The sequence below is a fragment of the Bombus flavifrons genome, chromosome 14 (assembly GCF_040668555.2).
Source record: "Bombus flavifrons isolate JBK064 chromosome 14, iyBomFlav1_principal, whole genome shotgun sequence".
Classification (NCBI taxonomy): domain Eukaryota; kingdom Metazoa; phylum Arthropoda; class Insecta; order Hymenoptera; family Apidae; genus Bombus; species Bombus flavifrons.
Window position 1 is genome coordinate 12,149,398 of NC_138455.1, and position 17,632 is coordinate 12,167,029.

General features: G+C 52.1%; 1 protein-coding gene across 3 annotated transcripts in view; it reads left to right on the forward strand.

Annotated features, from left to right (window-relative positions):
• The first annotated feature begins 2,300 nt into the window (after positions 1-2,300).
• Positions 2,301-17,632, forward strand: part of LOC138186796 (uncharacterized) — a 29,178-nt gene continuing 13,846 nt past the window's right edge. The window contains exons 1-2 of one of the 3 annotated variants that reach the window (XR_011174997.1): positions 2,301-4,539; positions 5,909-6,060. Coding sequence is in view for 2 of the 3 variants with exons in the window: in XM_069127004.1 (XP_068983105.1) it covers positions 4,208-4,539; positions 4,785-4,857 (405 nt within the window). In the remaining variant the exon portion in view is untranslated. The other 2 variants (XM_069127004.1, XM_069127003.1) reach the window with 2 other exon arrangements.

Below are 17,632 nucleotides of genomic sequence, written 5' to 3' on the forward strand. Positions count from 1 at the left end.
TCCAGCTCTCTCTCTCTCTCTCTCTCTCTCTCTCTCGCTCTCCCTCTCTCTCTCTCTCTCTCTCGCGTGACCGTTCCGTGGACGAAGCGGCGCGAGCGCGTCCTTCTTCCTTTTTTTCTTTTTTTTCCCCCAGCGTTTTTTCCCCCGTCACGCCCCCGGGCCGACGAGTGATTTTTATAATCTGCTACTTGTTGCGCGGCGCGTACCAGCGGCCGGCGTGCGGCCCGCCCGGAAAAACCGGAAAATAGAGGAAAACAAAGGCGAGCGAGCGAGCAGGCGCGGTGCAGCGCGGAGACCGACCGGCTACGTCCAGAGAAGCGAACACAGGGTGGCCGGCCTGGGCAATGGGCTGGGAGGACGTCGGGGTGACGGCGGGGGAAAAAAAAAGGAAAAAGGCATCGCGGGACCAGCCGGCGAATTATCCGCGTCGCTGTGTGCGGCCACGCTCGCCTCTGTGAGCGTCTCTGTCCCGCGCGTGCCGGCCGAAAATCCATTTCCACTTCAGAGATTTTCCTTTTTCTTTTCTTCTTTTCCTTTCGTCGTTCCTCCCCTTTTTCCCGTCGTACTGCTGCCCCGTTCGCACTTGTAGGCCGTGGCACGCGTCGCGAAACAGATTTCCGCGTACGGTGAACAGCTGCACTCGTCCACGGGAAGCTGCTGTCGTCCGACGCGCACCGTCGACGGTAAACGCACGGCAGAGAAGCGTCTCTCTCTCGACGCGGCGACGCGGCTGAAATAAACCGCGAAAGCCAGAGGGGGCCGTGTAAACGCGAGCAGCAACGAACGCCCGAGACACGGACGTTGCATCTATCGCGCGTTATCCCGCGTGCCCTGAAGGCCGTGGACCCGTTCGAAGGAAAGAAGGAAAGAAGGAAAGATGGTAAGGTTGTGGAGTCTGTTAATGGACGGGCGGCCGAACGGACGAAACGCGGCAACTTTGTCTCGCGTAGCGAGGAGCCAGAGAGCCGCGCAAAATGGCTTCCTCCTTTTCAGGAATTATCGCGATGTAGGAAGTCTCGGTGGGCATGGTGGGGGTGGAGGTGGCCGCGGAGCGGCTGTCGGCCGAAAGTTTAAAATAGAATATCTCGCGTGTAACTTTCATCGGTCGTCAAAAAATCATGCAGTGTCGTACCTAGCGGGGGGCTCAGCCTCCCACCCGCCTCGCGGCGAGGAACAGAACGAACGAACGAACGAACGAACGAACGAACGGAGGGGCGAGGAGAAAGGAAAGCCGAAAGGGGGAAACCGACGCGCGGGAAGAACGGCGTGGAACGAGAAGGAAACGACGGGGAGAGCAGCCCTCTCTTCGCGTCGCCATCCGCCAAGCTCTAGGATAGGCCACGCGGTTCGACGTGGATACGGCGGAACGTACCCAGACACATGCACGCGCTCGCCAAGTGCGCCGCGCGCGCTCGATGCATCGCCGTGCAACGCTCGCGCGTGTGTGTCGAGAGCGCGCGGCGCACCGCGACGATTTACCGCCGGTAACTCGCGTTCAGGCAGGAAGTTCTCGCACAGGCCGAGCAAAGATATTTCACAGCTTTTGTCGATAGCGCCGGTCGATTCCGTATTAGGAATTACCGAGCCCGTGGAGACGGTCGCCGTTCCAACGTATGCCACCGCCGACCAATCGTCCCCGGTCCGCACCGAATCAACCCCAACCTCGGTCCGCCAGACTTTCTGCCGGTCGAATTTCAAGCTCGAGGATGCCTTCCGGCGGCAGGATATTCCGATAAGGATATACCGTCGTATCGAGGGCGGGATTTTCCCGCGACTCTTCGCGTCACGGTGCGCGGCCGTGCGCGCTTCCTTCGCAATTCCGTTGTTTCCGCTCGCGTTCGCGTTCCGAAGCAAAGATCGATCGCTCTTCGAATAATCTCCACTGGATCGGTATCGCGAACGCGATCGACGATCCCTCGAGAAGACGGTCATTTTCCTGGGTACGCGTGACTGTGTACGGCGACAACTCGACGACCGTATGGTGCGGTGCGGTTAGTTTCGAAAATTCGTCGACTCGACTAGTAAACAGAGACGGAAAGCAGAGGCGAGACTTTTCCGCGAAACGAGAGACGCGGAAAGCGCGGCGTGCCGATCGTTTACCGTTGCTGGTACAGTTGCAGAGGAGGCTGCCGCATCGAGCTCTGATTTTCACTCTCCACGCCAATGAATGACGTAGCGAAGATACACCGCGACGGCAACGGCAACGGCGGCGGTGGCGGTGGCGGTGGCGGTGGCGGTGACGGTGGCGGTGGCGGCGGCGGTGGCGGCGGCGCGGCGGCCCGATCCGCTCGCTCATATTCGCTAGAGCTCGCGCTCGCCTAGCCGCGCGCGAGTAGAGTACACACGGTGTGATCGGGGGCGCATGCGCAAACGCGTTGCGCGCCGCGACTCGACTCGCCTCGGCCCGACTTCTCGGCTCTCCGTGGCTCGCCCTCCCCGCCGCCAAGGTGCATGCATGCATTCTATGCGGCGTGCACCGCATTAGATGCATTTCTAAGTCGCGCCGCAATAAATCGCAGAAATATCGAAGTGGAGAAGTCTGCCGCGCTGGCCCCAAGAGCCTCGAACGAGAGAAACCGTGGCCGCCCGCGTGACACGCGTCCAACTCGACGATCCGGACAACGCGATCATCCAGCGGGGACCGAGACACCGAACCGACCCGACGAACGGACGGTAAAAGAAGGTGGCCGCCGGCTGAGAAACACCGTGAGAGACGCGAAACACTGGACGACTACTACTCTCAGATCGCCGGAGCTCGATTCTCATAGAATCCGATAACCCGGTGTGCGAGGCGTAGTTGGTCCGCGGCTCTTCCTCCCGCCGCTTCTCTTCTCTTCTCTTGTCTCGACGAGGAAATCCCCAGGGAGGACACACAACACGCAACTTTCTCGCCGTTTTGGAGATCAGGTTCTCGTGGCAACGCGCGTTTACGTACGTGCACACGCACGTGCGAAACTGGTGACGTCTTCTTTCTCAACGTGTATCCCATAAATCCCTCTCTTAGCCGGGAAGCTGTGGTGGGGGGCGGGGGGGGGGAGGAGATAGGGGGCTGCACGGCTGCTCGGAGAAAGCTTTTCTTTTTTTCATCTCGAACGGCTGAAAAATCGCAGGCGTCGCCGCCAGTGATCGAGGCCCGCGATAACGCGCTCTCGTCGTTCACGTCGAATTAGAATAATGATGGACGGTTGTCGTTGGCCGGGCAGGAAGTGATAAAGATTACGTTCAGCGACCCGGCCGCGTGCGTGACGCCTCGTGAACGCGCGCGATTTTCACGGAAAAGGGCCGCGTCACGGATGCGGCAGCGTATTCCAAGGAGCAAGAAAAGAATACGACACACTGAGTCACGTGCGAACCAGTCCCTCCCACTTGCGGACGCGGTGCCGCGGATTTCAGTGCACTGAAAATCGTAACATCGCCAACCTCTGGCAGGCAGCTCCGCTTCCTCGAACAGCCTCGTCCTTTCTTCTTCGTTGGTAATCGAACATCGCCGAGTATCGTCGGCAGGAGATCGGCATCGACATCCACATCGAAGATACAACCTCGCGGGTTATCCCGCAGCAGGATTTCACGCGAACGCAGACCGATTGCATCACGGTGAATGCCTATGGACGCGGGGGATCGCGAGTGAAACGAAGATCGGGAAGATCGGAAGGATCGGGAAGATCGGAGGGCAACGAACGGTGCCGCCTCGGAAAACCATAGACGCGCGTGTTGATCGGCGCCCTGTGCGGCGAGGAGCCGCGTACGGCCCTGGTGCACGTTTTCGCCGGCACGGCACTTGCGAAAAATTCAGCTCTGCCGTGCAGCCGAGTTAATCAGGAAGCGCGCACGTTTTTCCACGACACGCGCGGAGCACGCGAGATTCGACTAGCGACTAGCGACTGGCGACCACAGTGTCTCGTCCTCGGCGTTAGCGTCGTCGTGTGGAACCGCGAACGAGCGTGTGATCGGAGCGATGCACGCGGAGATCAGTGCTCGTCAGTCGAGAGATCTTTGAAAGAAAACGGCAGAAAGTGGGAATAATCGACGCGCTGTGTGTACCACCGAGCGAACAATTCTTTCCACGCGTCATCCATCATTTCGCGGTGGTGTTTCGTTCGATCTCTTCTATCCACCGCCTCTCGACGAGGCGGCAATTTCGTCGGGGTGATAGGTGCGCGAGTGAGTGAAACGAGAAAAACTGACCGGTCTCGCGAATTAGTGTCGGATGAACTGGAAACATCGTTCGTACGAAGTGAAAGAGGATGGTGACGAGGACGACGAGGACGACGACGACGACGACGACGACGACGACGACGACGACGACGACGACGACAACGGCGGCGGTGGCGACGACGACGGCGACGACGACGACATCGACCACATCGACGACGAAGACGACGCCGACGACGACGACGACGAAGACGAAGACGACGAAGACGACGACGGTGACGGTGACGGTGACGGGTACGGGTACTGGTACGGGTACGAGCATGATCAGGACGACGATGACGCGAGGCTGGTAGATCGAAGATCCACTGGACACGAGTTTAGGTTCAGGTAAAGTTTCGTCGATGCGACAATATTTTACTAATATCGAGCTTCGTGCTTCGTTCGTTATCGATTCGTTCGGAGGCACCCGGCAACGATCGACGATTGAAACAGAAATCCAAGATACGACATAGATCGATCCTTTTCCCTTTCTCTATCTATGTATATTGTATTGATCGAACGTTGCAACCGGTCTCTTCGACGATTGTCTTCCGCGCTCGACTCTAACAACTATTAATATTCCTTGCTTGCAGAACTCTGACCGGTACACGCTTTATGCCGCAAACTAACAAACCGAAAGCACGCGGATTGGAGGAAAATGGCTGATCCGGACTAGACTCGCGCTACTCTCCCTTCTGCCCGTTCTTTCTCTACCTTCCAATCATCGCGTCGTTTTCCAGCTTTCTTCGTTGCTTCGCTCATCTCACGAAAAGCACGCTTCGTTCTTCTCGCTAGACTCCGCGGCAGAATTTTTCACTGGTTACAGAAATACGTATGTACGTGTATTATTTACGAGCAAAAGTTTGCAAAGAGATCGTGGATATTCGTTCGAAACGCGACGAAACTCTCGAGGATCGACCGTAAGCGAGTCATGCCAGGCTTTTGTGGAACGATCGATCGAATAGGTGCCGGAAGGAGAGTGGGTGGTGTACGGAAAATAGAGAGAGAGAGAGAGCGAGAGCGAGCGAGAGAGAGAGAGAGAGAGAGAGAGAGGGAGTAGCGTGATGATTAGTTGCAGTGTTTTGGAAAACAATGCGCAAAATTTCGCCGGTGATAAATAATAAAAGAGCGAGTAAAGTGTAACGTCGGGCAAGAGTGAAGTGGCGTGCTGGTCGTGCGTATGAATAAACAACCCGGGCATATGTATTGTCCATTAACGAATAAAAATTAAATAAAACACGAGCAGAGATTGTCGTTTGGAAACTTGAAACATTCATTGTCCCTTCAGCCTGTTATCTTTCCCGGACAGTCGACGGTACGATGGAACGATGGAACGATAGAACGACAAAACGGTGGAAAGATCCGCAACCTCGACGAGAGTCTATTGCCCCGTACCCGTACCTTTGCCCTGTCCTCCAACACGTACATACACGACACCAAAAAAGAAAGAAGAAAAGAAAAAAAGAAAAAGAGAGAAGCAAAAAAAAAGAAAAAACGAAAAAGATGAAAAAAAAATGGAGACAAAGTGGCAAGCGCGTTCCCTATAACGTTACGAGTAAATTTAGCTGGCTGGAAACCCGGCAATGTTGCAATTCACGCAACGCGTACTCGGCTCGCCCCTATCGTATCCACCTCTCCTCCCCTCTCGCCACCCTTAATTTAAACCCTTAAACAGGTCCGACCTGGTGGCACCTTGAAACCTTCTGTCTGCTAACAGGAGACGAGATAATACTCGAGCGAAGGGTACACGAAGGAAAGGAGGAAGAGCGGCTAGAGCGAACGGTCTCGAGGGTTAGGATATATCACGAAGGAGAAAAGAAAATGAAAAAGCCGAGGAAGAGAAGAGGAATGAGAAATAATTCCAGATAGGTTGATGCGTCTCTCTCCCCTTTGCTACCCTCCCCCCCCCCACCTCTGGACACGGGGCATCACCGATGGTCTCGCCCTTCCCTTCCGGGCCCTGTTCCACCCCCCTTTTTTAAGGCGGCCAGCTGCGGGGTCAGTTTTCGACGGGCGCGCGGCGCATTAAGATGCTACGCACGAAATTTGTCATCGACCTCGTGTCATCGTGTCTCGTGACCGCGTGAAAATTCGCTCGCTCGTTCTCGCGTGTATGTAGGTGGCAAAGCAGCAACGCACAACCACCCCCGAGAGTCCCCGATGGAGAGGAACGAACGCCGACCGAAGGAAGAGCGCGAGAGAGAAAGGGAAGAAAAAACAGCGTGGCGCGAGAACAACCGGCGGATTGCTTCTGCAGTGATGAACGCGTGATGGATATTAAATGGGTGCACGGTACGCATCGACAGATTAATTCCATTTCCAACAGGCCCCGCTGCTTTTCGCGAGCAAGGTTTTAACAAATACGCGACCGCGCTGCGAGCCAGACGATCCGAAATATTAACTGTTTGCTTCTCTCTCGCACGCTCTCTCTTTCTCTCTCTCTCTCTCTCTCTCTCTCTCGCCCTCTCTCTTTCTCTCGCTCCTTTTCTTCTTTTTTTTCTTTTTTCTTTTTTTTTTTTTTTTTTTTCGTTTGTCGTTTTATCGTCGCTCGAAATTCCATGAACAAATATTTGCCGAACATCGATCACTCTCGCGATAGAAAGACGCGATACGAGCACGGTTCGTAACTCTTCTCGCTCAAGCGGCCGAGACTTGTTTTCTCCGGCTGTGTTCTCCGATTCTTCTGGTTACCATTGTGATCATTTTCCCGTTCAAAAACGATTTTCCCGAGTTTGAAAAGACGACGGGTTCGTTATAATGAAGACTGTGTTTTCGAAACGTCTAGCGTTAAATTACATTCGCCAAGTCAATTTTACGCACGTGAAATTTGCGTTGCTCTGTGCCCGTGAAAATTCCAAAGCTACCCACCCACCCAGTGACAGGAAATTCGAACGCTTCTTTGAAACGCGGCCTGTCAATTCTACCCTCGTTTGCCGTGCCAATCGTTTCGCGTCGTGCAAATAATTAATCGCAAATAATACCGCTTTCCGTGAAAGCTGTGAAAGGGTGAGCAACCCCTAAAAACGCGCGCGGCTATATCGGCTCGTTTAATTTCGCTAATTTCTTTTCTGCCGTTCGCGCGGCCCTCTAACACGAATCGAGGGTAGCAGCCCTTACGTTTTCCTTCCACATCGGTCGCGACGGACGACAGAGGACGGAGACAAAGGAGAAGACAAAGAAGACCGAAGGAGACGTTAGAGAGTTCGCGAAACGTTAAAAATCTCATGGGGTTGCGAGAAGAGCGGCACGGGGGAACGGGGGAACGGGGGAACGAGGGAACGAGGGAACGAGAGAAAGTAGCGAGGACGAATCACGAGGGAAAATAATTACTTTTCGTACGCGACGAACGAAAGAGTATCTGTATCTAACCGCGAAGATAATGGCGGCAGGATTCCGGTGAAATATTTTGGAAATATTCCTTTATTTATGGACGAATAGAATGCAAACTGCGCTTGAAAATTTCTTCGTGCTCTACGGTTGACGCCGCGTTCGCTGTTACTGATCTCGCTGCGTACCACGTCTCGCGGCGATCACTTTCCTTCTCGTCGTAAAATATACGTCGTCAGAGTAAAATAAAAAGCAAAGGTGTAATTTAAAGGTGCAGTTTGGCGGAATTTGAACACGTATTCCACTTTTAATCGTGCAAGTTAACAAGAAGAGAGCAAGATTACGAATACCGATTCGAGGTCGAGTATTTCGTCAAATCTTTGTAGCCACCTTTCGGCATCGATAGATATTAAAAAGCTGGAATTTCGCGGTCAACTGTCTGCGAGAAGCAAGCTTCTCGTCGTACGGACGCTTGAAAACAAAGGCGGAAAAAAGAAAAGAGAAGAATCTTTTCATCGCCTTATCGCTGCAACCGTTACAGTTAGTACGTGTAGCCCGAATTATCTAGAGACTCAGTCGTTGGATCCTCGTTAATAACTCAGAGAAGACGCATCTGCTTGGCTAGTTTTTGTATGTTTCAGCAAAAAAAGGTTTAGAGAGGCAAACAGCAGGCAGTGAGGTTAAAACGGACGTTGTCGGAAGACTAAAGACATCTCCGACGAAAAATGTATACACGGTTGCCGTAAGATGGAAACGATCGTATTTTAGTAGCACCGATATTTTCTCGCGTCTTAACTCGAGGTTGAACAAAAGCCGCGAGTATCGATCCAAGAAAACAATGACTTTCCAAGTTCGCGTAAAAGAACGGAAAAACGTTACCAAAGAATTCCATTATCGTCACGACTGATCGAATCGGCCAATCATCAGGCGGAAATTGGATCTCCTCGTTCCTTTTTAAGCGACAAAAATTTCTCTCTCATCTTCTTATCACTGAATTACCTGTAAAAGTTCCGACTAACCGGCTCGTTGTCAGAGAGCTACACCACCACGCTTGAACCGAGGCTAATTTCGTCCTACCCTTTCGACGAAAAGCGAAAACTCTGCCTCAAACAGAGCAAACGGCAAAATCGTTAGACTCGAGCGACGAATTTCGGGCATCGAACTGCGATCAAAGCCGTTCCTTCGAGAAACCGCAGACAGACTGTATTTCACGCGAAAAAGGAAAAGAAAAAGAAGAAAAAGAAAAAAAAGAAAAATATAGGAGAGAAGAAACCGCGTTCGTATCATCGAAGCGTTATTGATCAAGACAATCGACGAGACCTCTTTCTGTGATGCGACTTTCGAGAGGAAGGCGAAGCAGGAGCGACAGAGAAGGAAAGGGACAAAGTCGCAGAGGGGGACAGAACGTTGGAGAGAGGGTGGATCGACAACGGGAAAAGATGGCGTAAAAATGGAGGGTGAAAAATACGAATGGGATGGGGGTCACGGGAACTCCCACCCTCTCGACGCTCCTTTGCGGATGTTCCGTTGGGAATACTCGAGAAGATTTCCAAATTTCGTATCCCCGAGGCGCGTGGCAACTTTTTAAGACGTCTTCCATTAGCGGGGGGTCCGATAGGGATTGTTTAGTCGCATGATTTACAAATGGAGATTGCCTTAAAAAGGCTCGCGACCGTTCATCGAACGAAGTTTCGTCGGTTCGACCATTTCGCCCCCCACCTCCGCCCCTCCCCTCGCCGTAAAAAAATTAACATACCAGATCTTTGTTTTTCTGAGTCGCAAAACGGTAGAAGCTGTTCCTATCGGAGTTTCGCGAAACTCGAATAGCGAACTAAGCAGAAAAAGAACGAGACAATCCGGTATACCGCATCGGTTAGATTCTCTGAAGAAGAACGCGTGGCGATGCTTTCGTCGGGTCGTCGTCGTCGATGTATTATTTATCGCGATATCGCATTAGCGGTGCTTGATTGGAAAAATCGATACGGTGGCGGGAAAGTATCGGGGAAACTAAATGATACGAAATGTAATGCGCATAGATCTACTAATTGGTAAGTGGTATAGCGAAATTTTTTGCGACCGACTGTATCCAAAGATAACCAATTCGATAAACGTAGCAGATAGAAGCGAGAATAATCTGTTTTGCTCGAATGAACGCGTTTCCCGTCTCCTGATAGATGTGTTCCGCGGTTTGATTCGAAGAGACAATGCAGGAGGAGCCGGTATCGGATCGAAAAAGCGGAAGATCTAATTTTACAAATATTCGCACATTCCGAGTAATTCAAGGCTGCGACTGAGGCTAGCAGGTAGACGGGTGTGGGGGAAGGCAGCAGCACCGAGTTAAAACAAACATTTTTGCGCGTGCGAGCTTCGGCCATAAAGCTCTGCCCGGCCAAATGCATTGGCCGGCAGTTGCATAACACTCTAGAATAGCTTCGGAAAATGGTGGACCTTCTCTCGCGGCTGGCTTTTTCTTTTTCGGTCTGCATCAGCCGTTCTACGACGTCTCTATACCGAGAATTGGTTGCCCGGCTCTCCCCTTCCCGACCAACACGACGAGGTTCATCTTGGAACACGGAAAATATACCGACTGGCTACTTCTTTGCCGCGCGTCGACTCCCAAATGGCTGCTAATTGGGCACAGCTCGTCAAGCAAAGAACGACGATACCACGGGCGATTAATCGAGGCAACAAAGCAGGAGGCAAACAAAATTTCGACGTATATAGGTTAGCCGGGATCGGAAGGCACGATGGAATCGGTGCCAAAAATATTTCAGTTCCGGCAGAAAATATAAATTCCTCGTATACAACGAATCGAACGGTTTTCTTTTCTGCGAACGCGCGCCTACGCCAACGTTGCCAGGCAATTTAGAATGCAATCCGTACACGACGATGCACGCTATTTTCGACCTTAAACGAGCCTCGCATCGTACAAACAAATGTATTTGTCTGGCGCGAAAAATGACAGAAGCGACTAAGCGATAACTAATAACTTTTCGAGTCTCAGCCATCCGTACTATACTTTGGCCAAGACGAACACGCTGCGTGTTCGAGAGACAGAGAAACACGATTGGATTGGTTTTGCTCGAGTACTGCGTGTCTCGATCTCGATCCGCGATCGCCTGTTACGCAACCGAGAGCCGCTCGAAACCGATCGAAAATAGCACGCGAAATGGCGGTTATTTTTTGGAGGGCTCGGGGGAAAAACAGAGAGAGAGAGAAAGAGAGCGAGGCGTATCGGAAGCGAATCTTTAGCCAAACGCCGATGTCTAAAAACGATGTCTCTTACGTTGCAAAACGTATAGTCTGTCGAGAGTCTCGGAGAAACTCGATTTCCTGGGTTCAACGTCCACAGGCAGGAGGAGGAGGAGGTCCCTCTCGATCTGTCGAATCTTTTCGAGGTGTCTAAGGCAATTAAAATTATTTATTAAAAGACACCGGTCGAAAGTAAAGAAAGAGACAGGGGGTGGGAGAGGGGGAGAGAGAGAGGGCGCAGAGGGGCGATGGAGAGGCGCGATCCGATTAAAATCTAATTTTTCACGGATACTCTCTTAATTAAAACATTAAATTGATTGCGGCGTAAGGTTGAGGTGGCGAAGGGGGTACCGTCTTCTCGAGGCGGGACGAAGCAACGAGAGGCAGGGTCGAAGAAAAAGAGAGGAGGCAACGGAGGTGGGAGAAGTGGAGGAAAAGACAGGGTGGAGATTCGCGCGAAAATAAATGAAAATGAAATCAATTATAAAACTGTTTGAGGAGACTCCGAGGAGCAGGCAGTAACCGATGGACGGATAGACGGACGGACGGACGGACGGACGGACGGACGGACGGATGGACTGGTACAGGTCGATCTTGAATTTTCTTAATTAAAAATCTACAGACTTTGCTTTCAATTAAAAACCGAAATGCCACGGCTCGCTCGTTACCGGTTTTCCAGTTCCTCCGAGGGGCCACGAAATAGCGTCTTGCTGATCGAACCCGTTGATAGAACAACAAACTTGAGCGAAGACGACGCGACGCATATTTTCCGCCATTCGTAGCAATGCAATCTTAAACTTTAAAACACCGTCGACCAGTGCCGTTTAAACAAAATTTTCTCTGTCCATTTCGTCATTTCGGATTACGCATAACGCGAGCTTCTTCCATTCCCCGTGAATATCGATCGCCGCGAGATCAGCTCGATCCCTGGCATTTTTACGAACTTTCCTTTCTCGACTACACGTTAGACAGGATATAGGATAGAAACGAAGACGAACACGTTCAGAAGATCAGCGCACGATCGTTTCGAACGAGAATATAAAGAGAGAGAAACGGTTGGGCGAGTATTACGACGAGTGTAAGATTTTTCTCGCGAAAGGGCGAAGATTCGTCGAGTCGATTCGAGAGAGAAAACGCGAAAGGGCGAAAGAAAGGGTGAAAGAAAGGGTGAAAGGGAGAAAGAGCGAGAGTGGCTCTCTAATCTTCGCGAGATTTTCGCGGCACGAAGACATTGCCTCGATTTATGATCCTCCTAAATCTCGACCGTCCTCCCCTCGGCCAGGCTCCTTTGTCCCTCGACACTTTTGCACTTTTAAAACTTACTTCGCCGCGGAAATTTCATTATAAGTGTCGTGGCTCTCGTCGCGGCGATAAGGCGACGCCAACTTGCCCAAGGCGCGCTTGCCGCTTTACATCGCGGCCTTTTGAAATATCGCCGTGGATTTCACCGCCTCGTCCTTTCCTTCTGTTTCGGCCCCGCGGACTTTTCCACGACTTAATCAGCGCGGGCGCGCCACTTTATAGATAAACAAAGTTAACACGTTGCGAACTCGCCACCGAAATATTGCCGCTGAATTGCCAGCCGCGCTTCCACGGGAAAAACCCGACAACTCGCGAGAGTCTACGGGTGTAATCAGCGCCGCGATTCTCCCCAGCTTCCATGGAAACCATGGAAAGAAATCGAACGACTGAACTTTCCAAATTCGACGCGTCGCTCCAATTCGTGCAAACGAAATTCCCGTCACAAGCGTCGCTGTATCTTCCGTTCGTCGATTTCGACGCCCCTTCCGACAGATCGATTAAGTCGGACCAACGTTATTCGCACGATAGAAAACTGCTGGTCGATTGGTCGTCGATTTTCTAAACGCTCCATCGAGGGGTTGTCCCCTCGTTCGACAACTACGCATCGAGATACTTCTTCTCGGCCGCCAAGCGAAGCCGCAGAAGGACAGAGTTATCGCACGGTCGTCTCCTGTCGAGTGAAACGTTCGATGGTTCGTAGTCGAGTCGAAGGCGTTGCGTCGAGGATCGGAGGCGAAAAAGACGAGATGAGTCTAGCGCTTCGGAATTAGTCAACGTGCGCTTTTCGCAAATTCGTTCGGAGACAATAGCGTCGTTGGGTCCTCCGGTTCCCCTTTTTCTTTTTCTTTTTTTTTTTTTCTTTTTTCTTACGACCTTCTGCCTGCTTTGTTCGCCGCCGAAGACAGACCAGACACGCGAATATAAAGGGAGGAGAGCGGAACAATGAAGGTACGGGCGACGCGGCGTGACCTCGAGATGAAACGAGGCCAGCCACACACAGGCCAACCAGTTAACCACGGTTTCACCGCGATTTTACCACGATTTTACCACGACTTTACCGCGAAAAGCTGAAAAATCACGAGCTGTCGCGAGATTCGTAAAATCCCAGCCGAACCCTTTGCCGAAGATAATGCGCCTCATCCTCTTCCGGGCTCGGTTTAGCGAGATTACAGTGTAATCGCGATAGCTTGGATGGCGAAGAGTGCAGCTGCTGCTAACGGAGGTAGCGGCATATGCTGCGTGGTCGGCAGTGCTCTTCCGATTATCCACATGCTACGCGTATACCTCGGAGAATGGACATCTGGCCTGCCCGCGGTGCTTGGCGGATTATTTGCTCGTTTGTTCCTTAGCCGCGTGTACCCGATAGACGCCCGATACGCCACTTACAAGAACCCAGCGAAATTCCGTCGCGGAGACGAAAGTTTAATCGTGCCGCATTTGAGCGTTAGCGTCGAACCGACCGAGATTTGTTTATCCGAAAAGACGCCGGCGTATATACGCGCGGCTAGTCGTTTGATGGAACGGTAGTAAATCAGGAACCGAAAATCAATCTGCGCAGGCTTCTTTCCGCGAAAAGAATTTGCGTCGCAGACTCGAAACATTGGCAAAACACTTGATCTCACTCGCTCTTGGCCAACGACGATTTGGTTCCATTTAACCCGTTGCCTTAATCGACCGAGTTAACTCGGGCGCAGGAAACTGCATACACGAAAAGGTTTCACCGCCAGTTAACTCGGGCTGCCTCCAATTTTCTCGCGTTTCTACTTCTCTACCTAATAACCGACATATTTCGGGGATAATGAACACGGTATTTATCGGCAATGTCCGCGTGTTTCCTCGTCCATACGCGGAATACACAGACTGGCGTCGAAAGGTGGAAAAATAGCTTGCCACTTTTTGGGAAATTACTCTCTCCGTGATGAACGGGACGATACGACATAACGTCGTCATAGAATCGTACGAATAGTCGTAGCTCGACGAAAGCGACGAAAAAGCGACGAAAAAGCGACGAATAACAAAGGGCGGGATAGAGGATAATTTTTGCCGATTTGCCAGCGAAGCAAATTTCTTCGATGAAGCGGTAGTAGCTTCTTCCGAAACGAACGAAATAAAAGCACCTGACAGACAGAGAAAGAGAGAGAGAGAGAGAGAGAGAAAGACGAAAGAAGAACCAGGCGCTATCTTCGTCTCGACATCTTCAGGCAAAGTGTCCAACAACGTCGGAGGTTGGGGGTAGGAAGTACTCGAAGAATAGCTAGCGACCGAAGGGTAGCTCGAGAGGGGGTGGCTCACGGTTGAATCGGCCGCAAATTGCGGCGAAAAAGGTAAAAGTTGCCCGCTTAACTTTCTTCCGAGGCGGAGGTTGAGGTTGGCCTGTGATTTTTGTTTTCATTTGATTACCTTCGTTCACCCTGGCGGGGCTCGCGGCGCGGCGTGGCGCGGCACGGCGCGGCGGCAACGTTCTACTCGAAGGGGGTGAAAAACGGCTGGTTAGCAACGTGGAGGGTGCGTGGAAGTTGGCGAAAGCGCGCCACGAGATTCCGTTATTTTCACGGACTGGAATCGATAGGGGCTACCCATACACGTACGCCGGTTGGTGGCGTGGCTGCGTGTGTGCGAACGTGTGTCGACGCGTTAGGTTGGGTTAGGTTAAGCACGCGCTTAGCCCGATAGCGCAGCTAGGTCACATCGCACGCTAGGTGTTTACAACGGGGAAGAGACCACGCGAGAATTCAGGTGCCATGACCTACCGCGAAAAAGGAGTCGCGTGGCCAAAATCTTCCTCCCTACTGACCTTCCTCCGCCATCGTTCTCGCCGGTTCTCCGTCGCGGTCGTAACTTTCCAGCCTCGACTCTTCGAGGGATTACTTTCTCATTTAGATTTTATCCGATGCTCGCGCGCCGTCTCTTCTTCCTGCCTTCCTCTCAGACGGCCATTTCCCGCGGCTCCTTCTCGCGGCCGGGCTTCTCCTTTGTTTTTACTAATTACCCGGGACAAGCGAGCCATCCAGCTTCCTCCCTCGTCTTTCCAGCCGTCTTGTCCGCCGATCATTAGGCGGCCGGCCAAGAAGGGTGTCCTCTCTGACTTCCTCCTTTTCCCTTGTTTTAAATAACGCCACGAAACTATTGTCCCAACCATTGTTCGACGAACGGCGTTCTTGAAACCCGTGAAATCGTCCATATTTTCACGTCCGTGCTCTCGCCCCACGATGGCCGCCGACCAACGTACCGAACACGTTGATCGTCGCGCGTTGGTCCTGCCCGGTAAACGGCAACGTACAACAATCGGCCGGACCGCGTGCAAGGGAAGATGCGCGAACGAATTCGGCTGGCCCGTCCAGGCGGGGTCGAATTCGTCGATCCGACAGCGGTCCGCTGCAGCTGGTCCGGCAAAAAATCAGCCTCCATTGTTTTATCGTCCCCAGCGGTTCTATCCGTTGGTCAACCGGTCCTCCTCTCCTTATTATGATTATCCTGCATAGCGAAGGGTCGTCCAAGGGGGGAGAGTGTGTGTGTGTGTGTGAGAGAGAGAGCTTCACGCTCTCATCGCACCTTTAACGCGATTCGATTCGGAAGGCTCGACGTGGTCGGCTCTCTTCGTCTCGTCGTCGATGAGATCGCCGGTGGCCGAAACACGGCCGATAGAAAAGATGAAACGAGAGACCGACCGCTCCGCTCCTCAAGCACCTAGAGCAGATTATTTTATTACGTTTGCTGCGAGCGCGTTTCTCGCGGTTCACGATGTTCGAGAGACACGGTCGTTGGTGAAAGGAACGCGGTCTTTGGGATGTACCATGTGTCACGATGGTGCCGCCTGTCCGTATATGCAAATCAAGCAGGGCCATTGTTTCCCCCTGCGCCCCTCGTGATCGACAAAAAGATTCAGGTCAAACTTTCATCCGGTTAGGAATTTTTATTTTTCCACGTACGAAACAACAAAAGGGGTCAACCCTGACGTCGGCCCGAAGCAAAATACCGGCAGGGACTGGGAGGGGAGGGTAACGGCATTCACCTTTCGGGACGTTCAACGGTCGGGACAGCGTCGTTCTAAGACAATCGATACAATTACGGGGAACCACCGTCGACGACGGGAAGACGAAGAAGCCAGGGGAGGGTCGTCGCTGGAATCCCTCTTTTCTCTTCTGCCGGTAGCCGTCCCATCGAGTGTTCCTCTCGCTCGAGCGTGGAGGCTCGCTTGTGCGCTCGATGCGCAAAAAGAGAAAATAAAGAGAGAAAGAAAGAAAGAAAGAAAGAAAGAAAGAAAGAAAGAAAAGGAAAGAAGAAAAGGAAAAGGAATGAAGAAAAGGGGTGCGAAGGTTCGCGGATGAAAGCGAGATCGGTGCCGATTTCTGTCGAACGGGGAAAAACAGATCTCGTCGACGATTCGGCGATACGGATCATGGTATCGCGTTAAAACGACATTTGGATCGGACAGATACCGATGAAATCGTGGAAATATGTGGTATCGATCGTTCGATTCTAAAAATCGTCGAAAAGTTCGTGGAAGAAAAGGACATGCGCGATAAAAGGATAAAAAAATGTCAGGCACGGAAAAGTCTCCAGTCGCGCGTTATTCGGACTGTATTTCGTCTATCGTAGTCTGGCGATCGTAATAAGATCTGGTCTATCGACGAAAGGCTCGCGCTAGGGAATGCAGCTGGAGAATTTCCAGAGGCGAGGCACGCCGTTCTGGGGGTGGTCGATCAACCCCCGTGGAAACGCGATGGAGCGAGTTGCGGTCAGCGCTAGGATTCGAAATACGACGGTGTACGTACTCTGTTACGTCGCGTACGCAACGATGTTATGTTAACCTTATCGTTGGGATGGTGGGTTGGCACGTGGTGTCACGCTAACACCCCCCAATCGCTATTTGCCACGACGGCAGGGCGAAATCTTCCAGACCGCCAGTGTGGTAGGAATTCTCGGTAAAACTTGCCTCGAAACTCCGCAACGAACGAGTCGAACCGCGCCAGCCAGGCTTATCTCGCGAATCGCGGTCGTTCGGTCGAAATTTCGACGACGATCGAGACTCGATCTTCTCTGGGCCCAAGTACTCACCCGAAACATCGTCGTCGTTCTTTATCGAGCAAATTACGGATATCGTAATTCTGCCTATCACGATCGACTTTGTCTTTTTCGCGGCAACAACGATCGCTGTCTCGTAAAGCGAGGACGAGACGAGTTGCGGTCGACGACGGTATTCGAAATACACGGCGAACGCCAAGTCCATTCTGGCGTGTACGCAACAACGACGTGCTAACCTTACTGTCACGCTGAGGCCAAAGGGATGTAAAGCCGCGATAACGCCTCCGAATCGTTATTGGGTGTGATAGAGAAGCCACCCCTCGTCGTTTACAAACCACTCTATCGTGGAAACGAAGCATCGTAAACAGCTGGAAAGCCGACGTCTGGAAAACCGTTGCGAGATTAATTGCAACGTGAACGGAACCGCGTTTTTTCCCAACTCGACTAACGTAAAACTCCGTCGCTGCTTTCCGCTTTCCGCTTTCCGCTTTCCGCTGTCCGAAACGTTCGCGAATCGAAAATGAAAATAACTTTT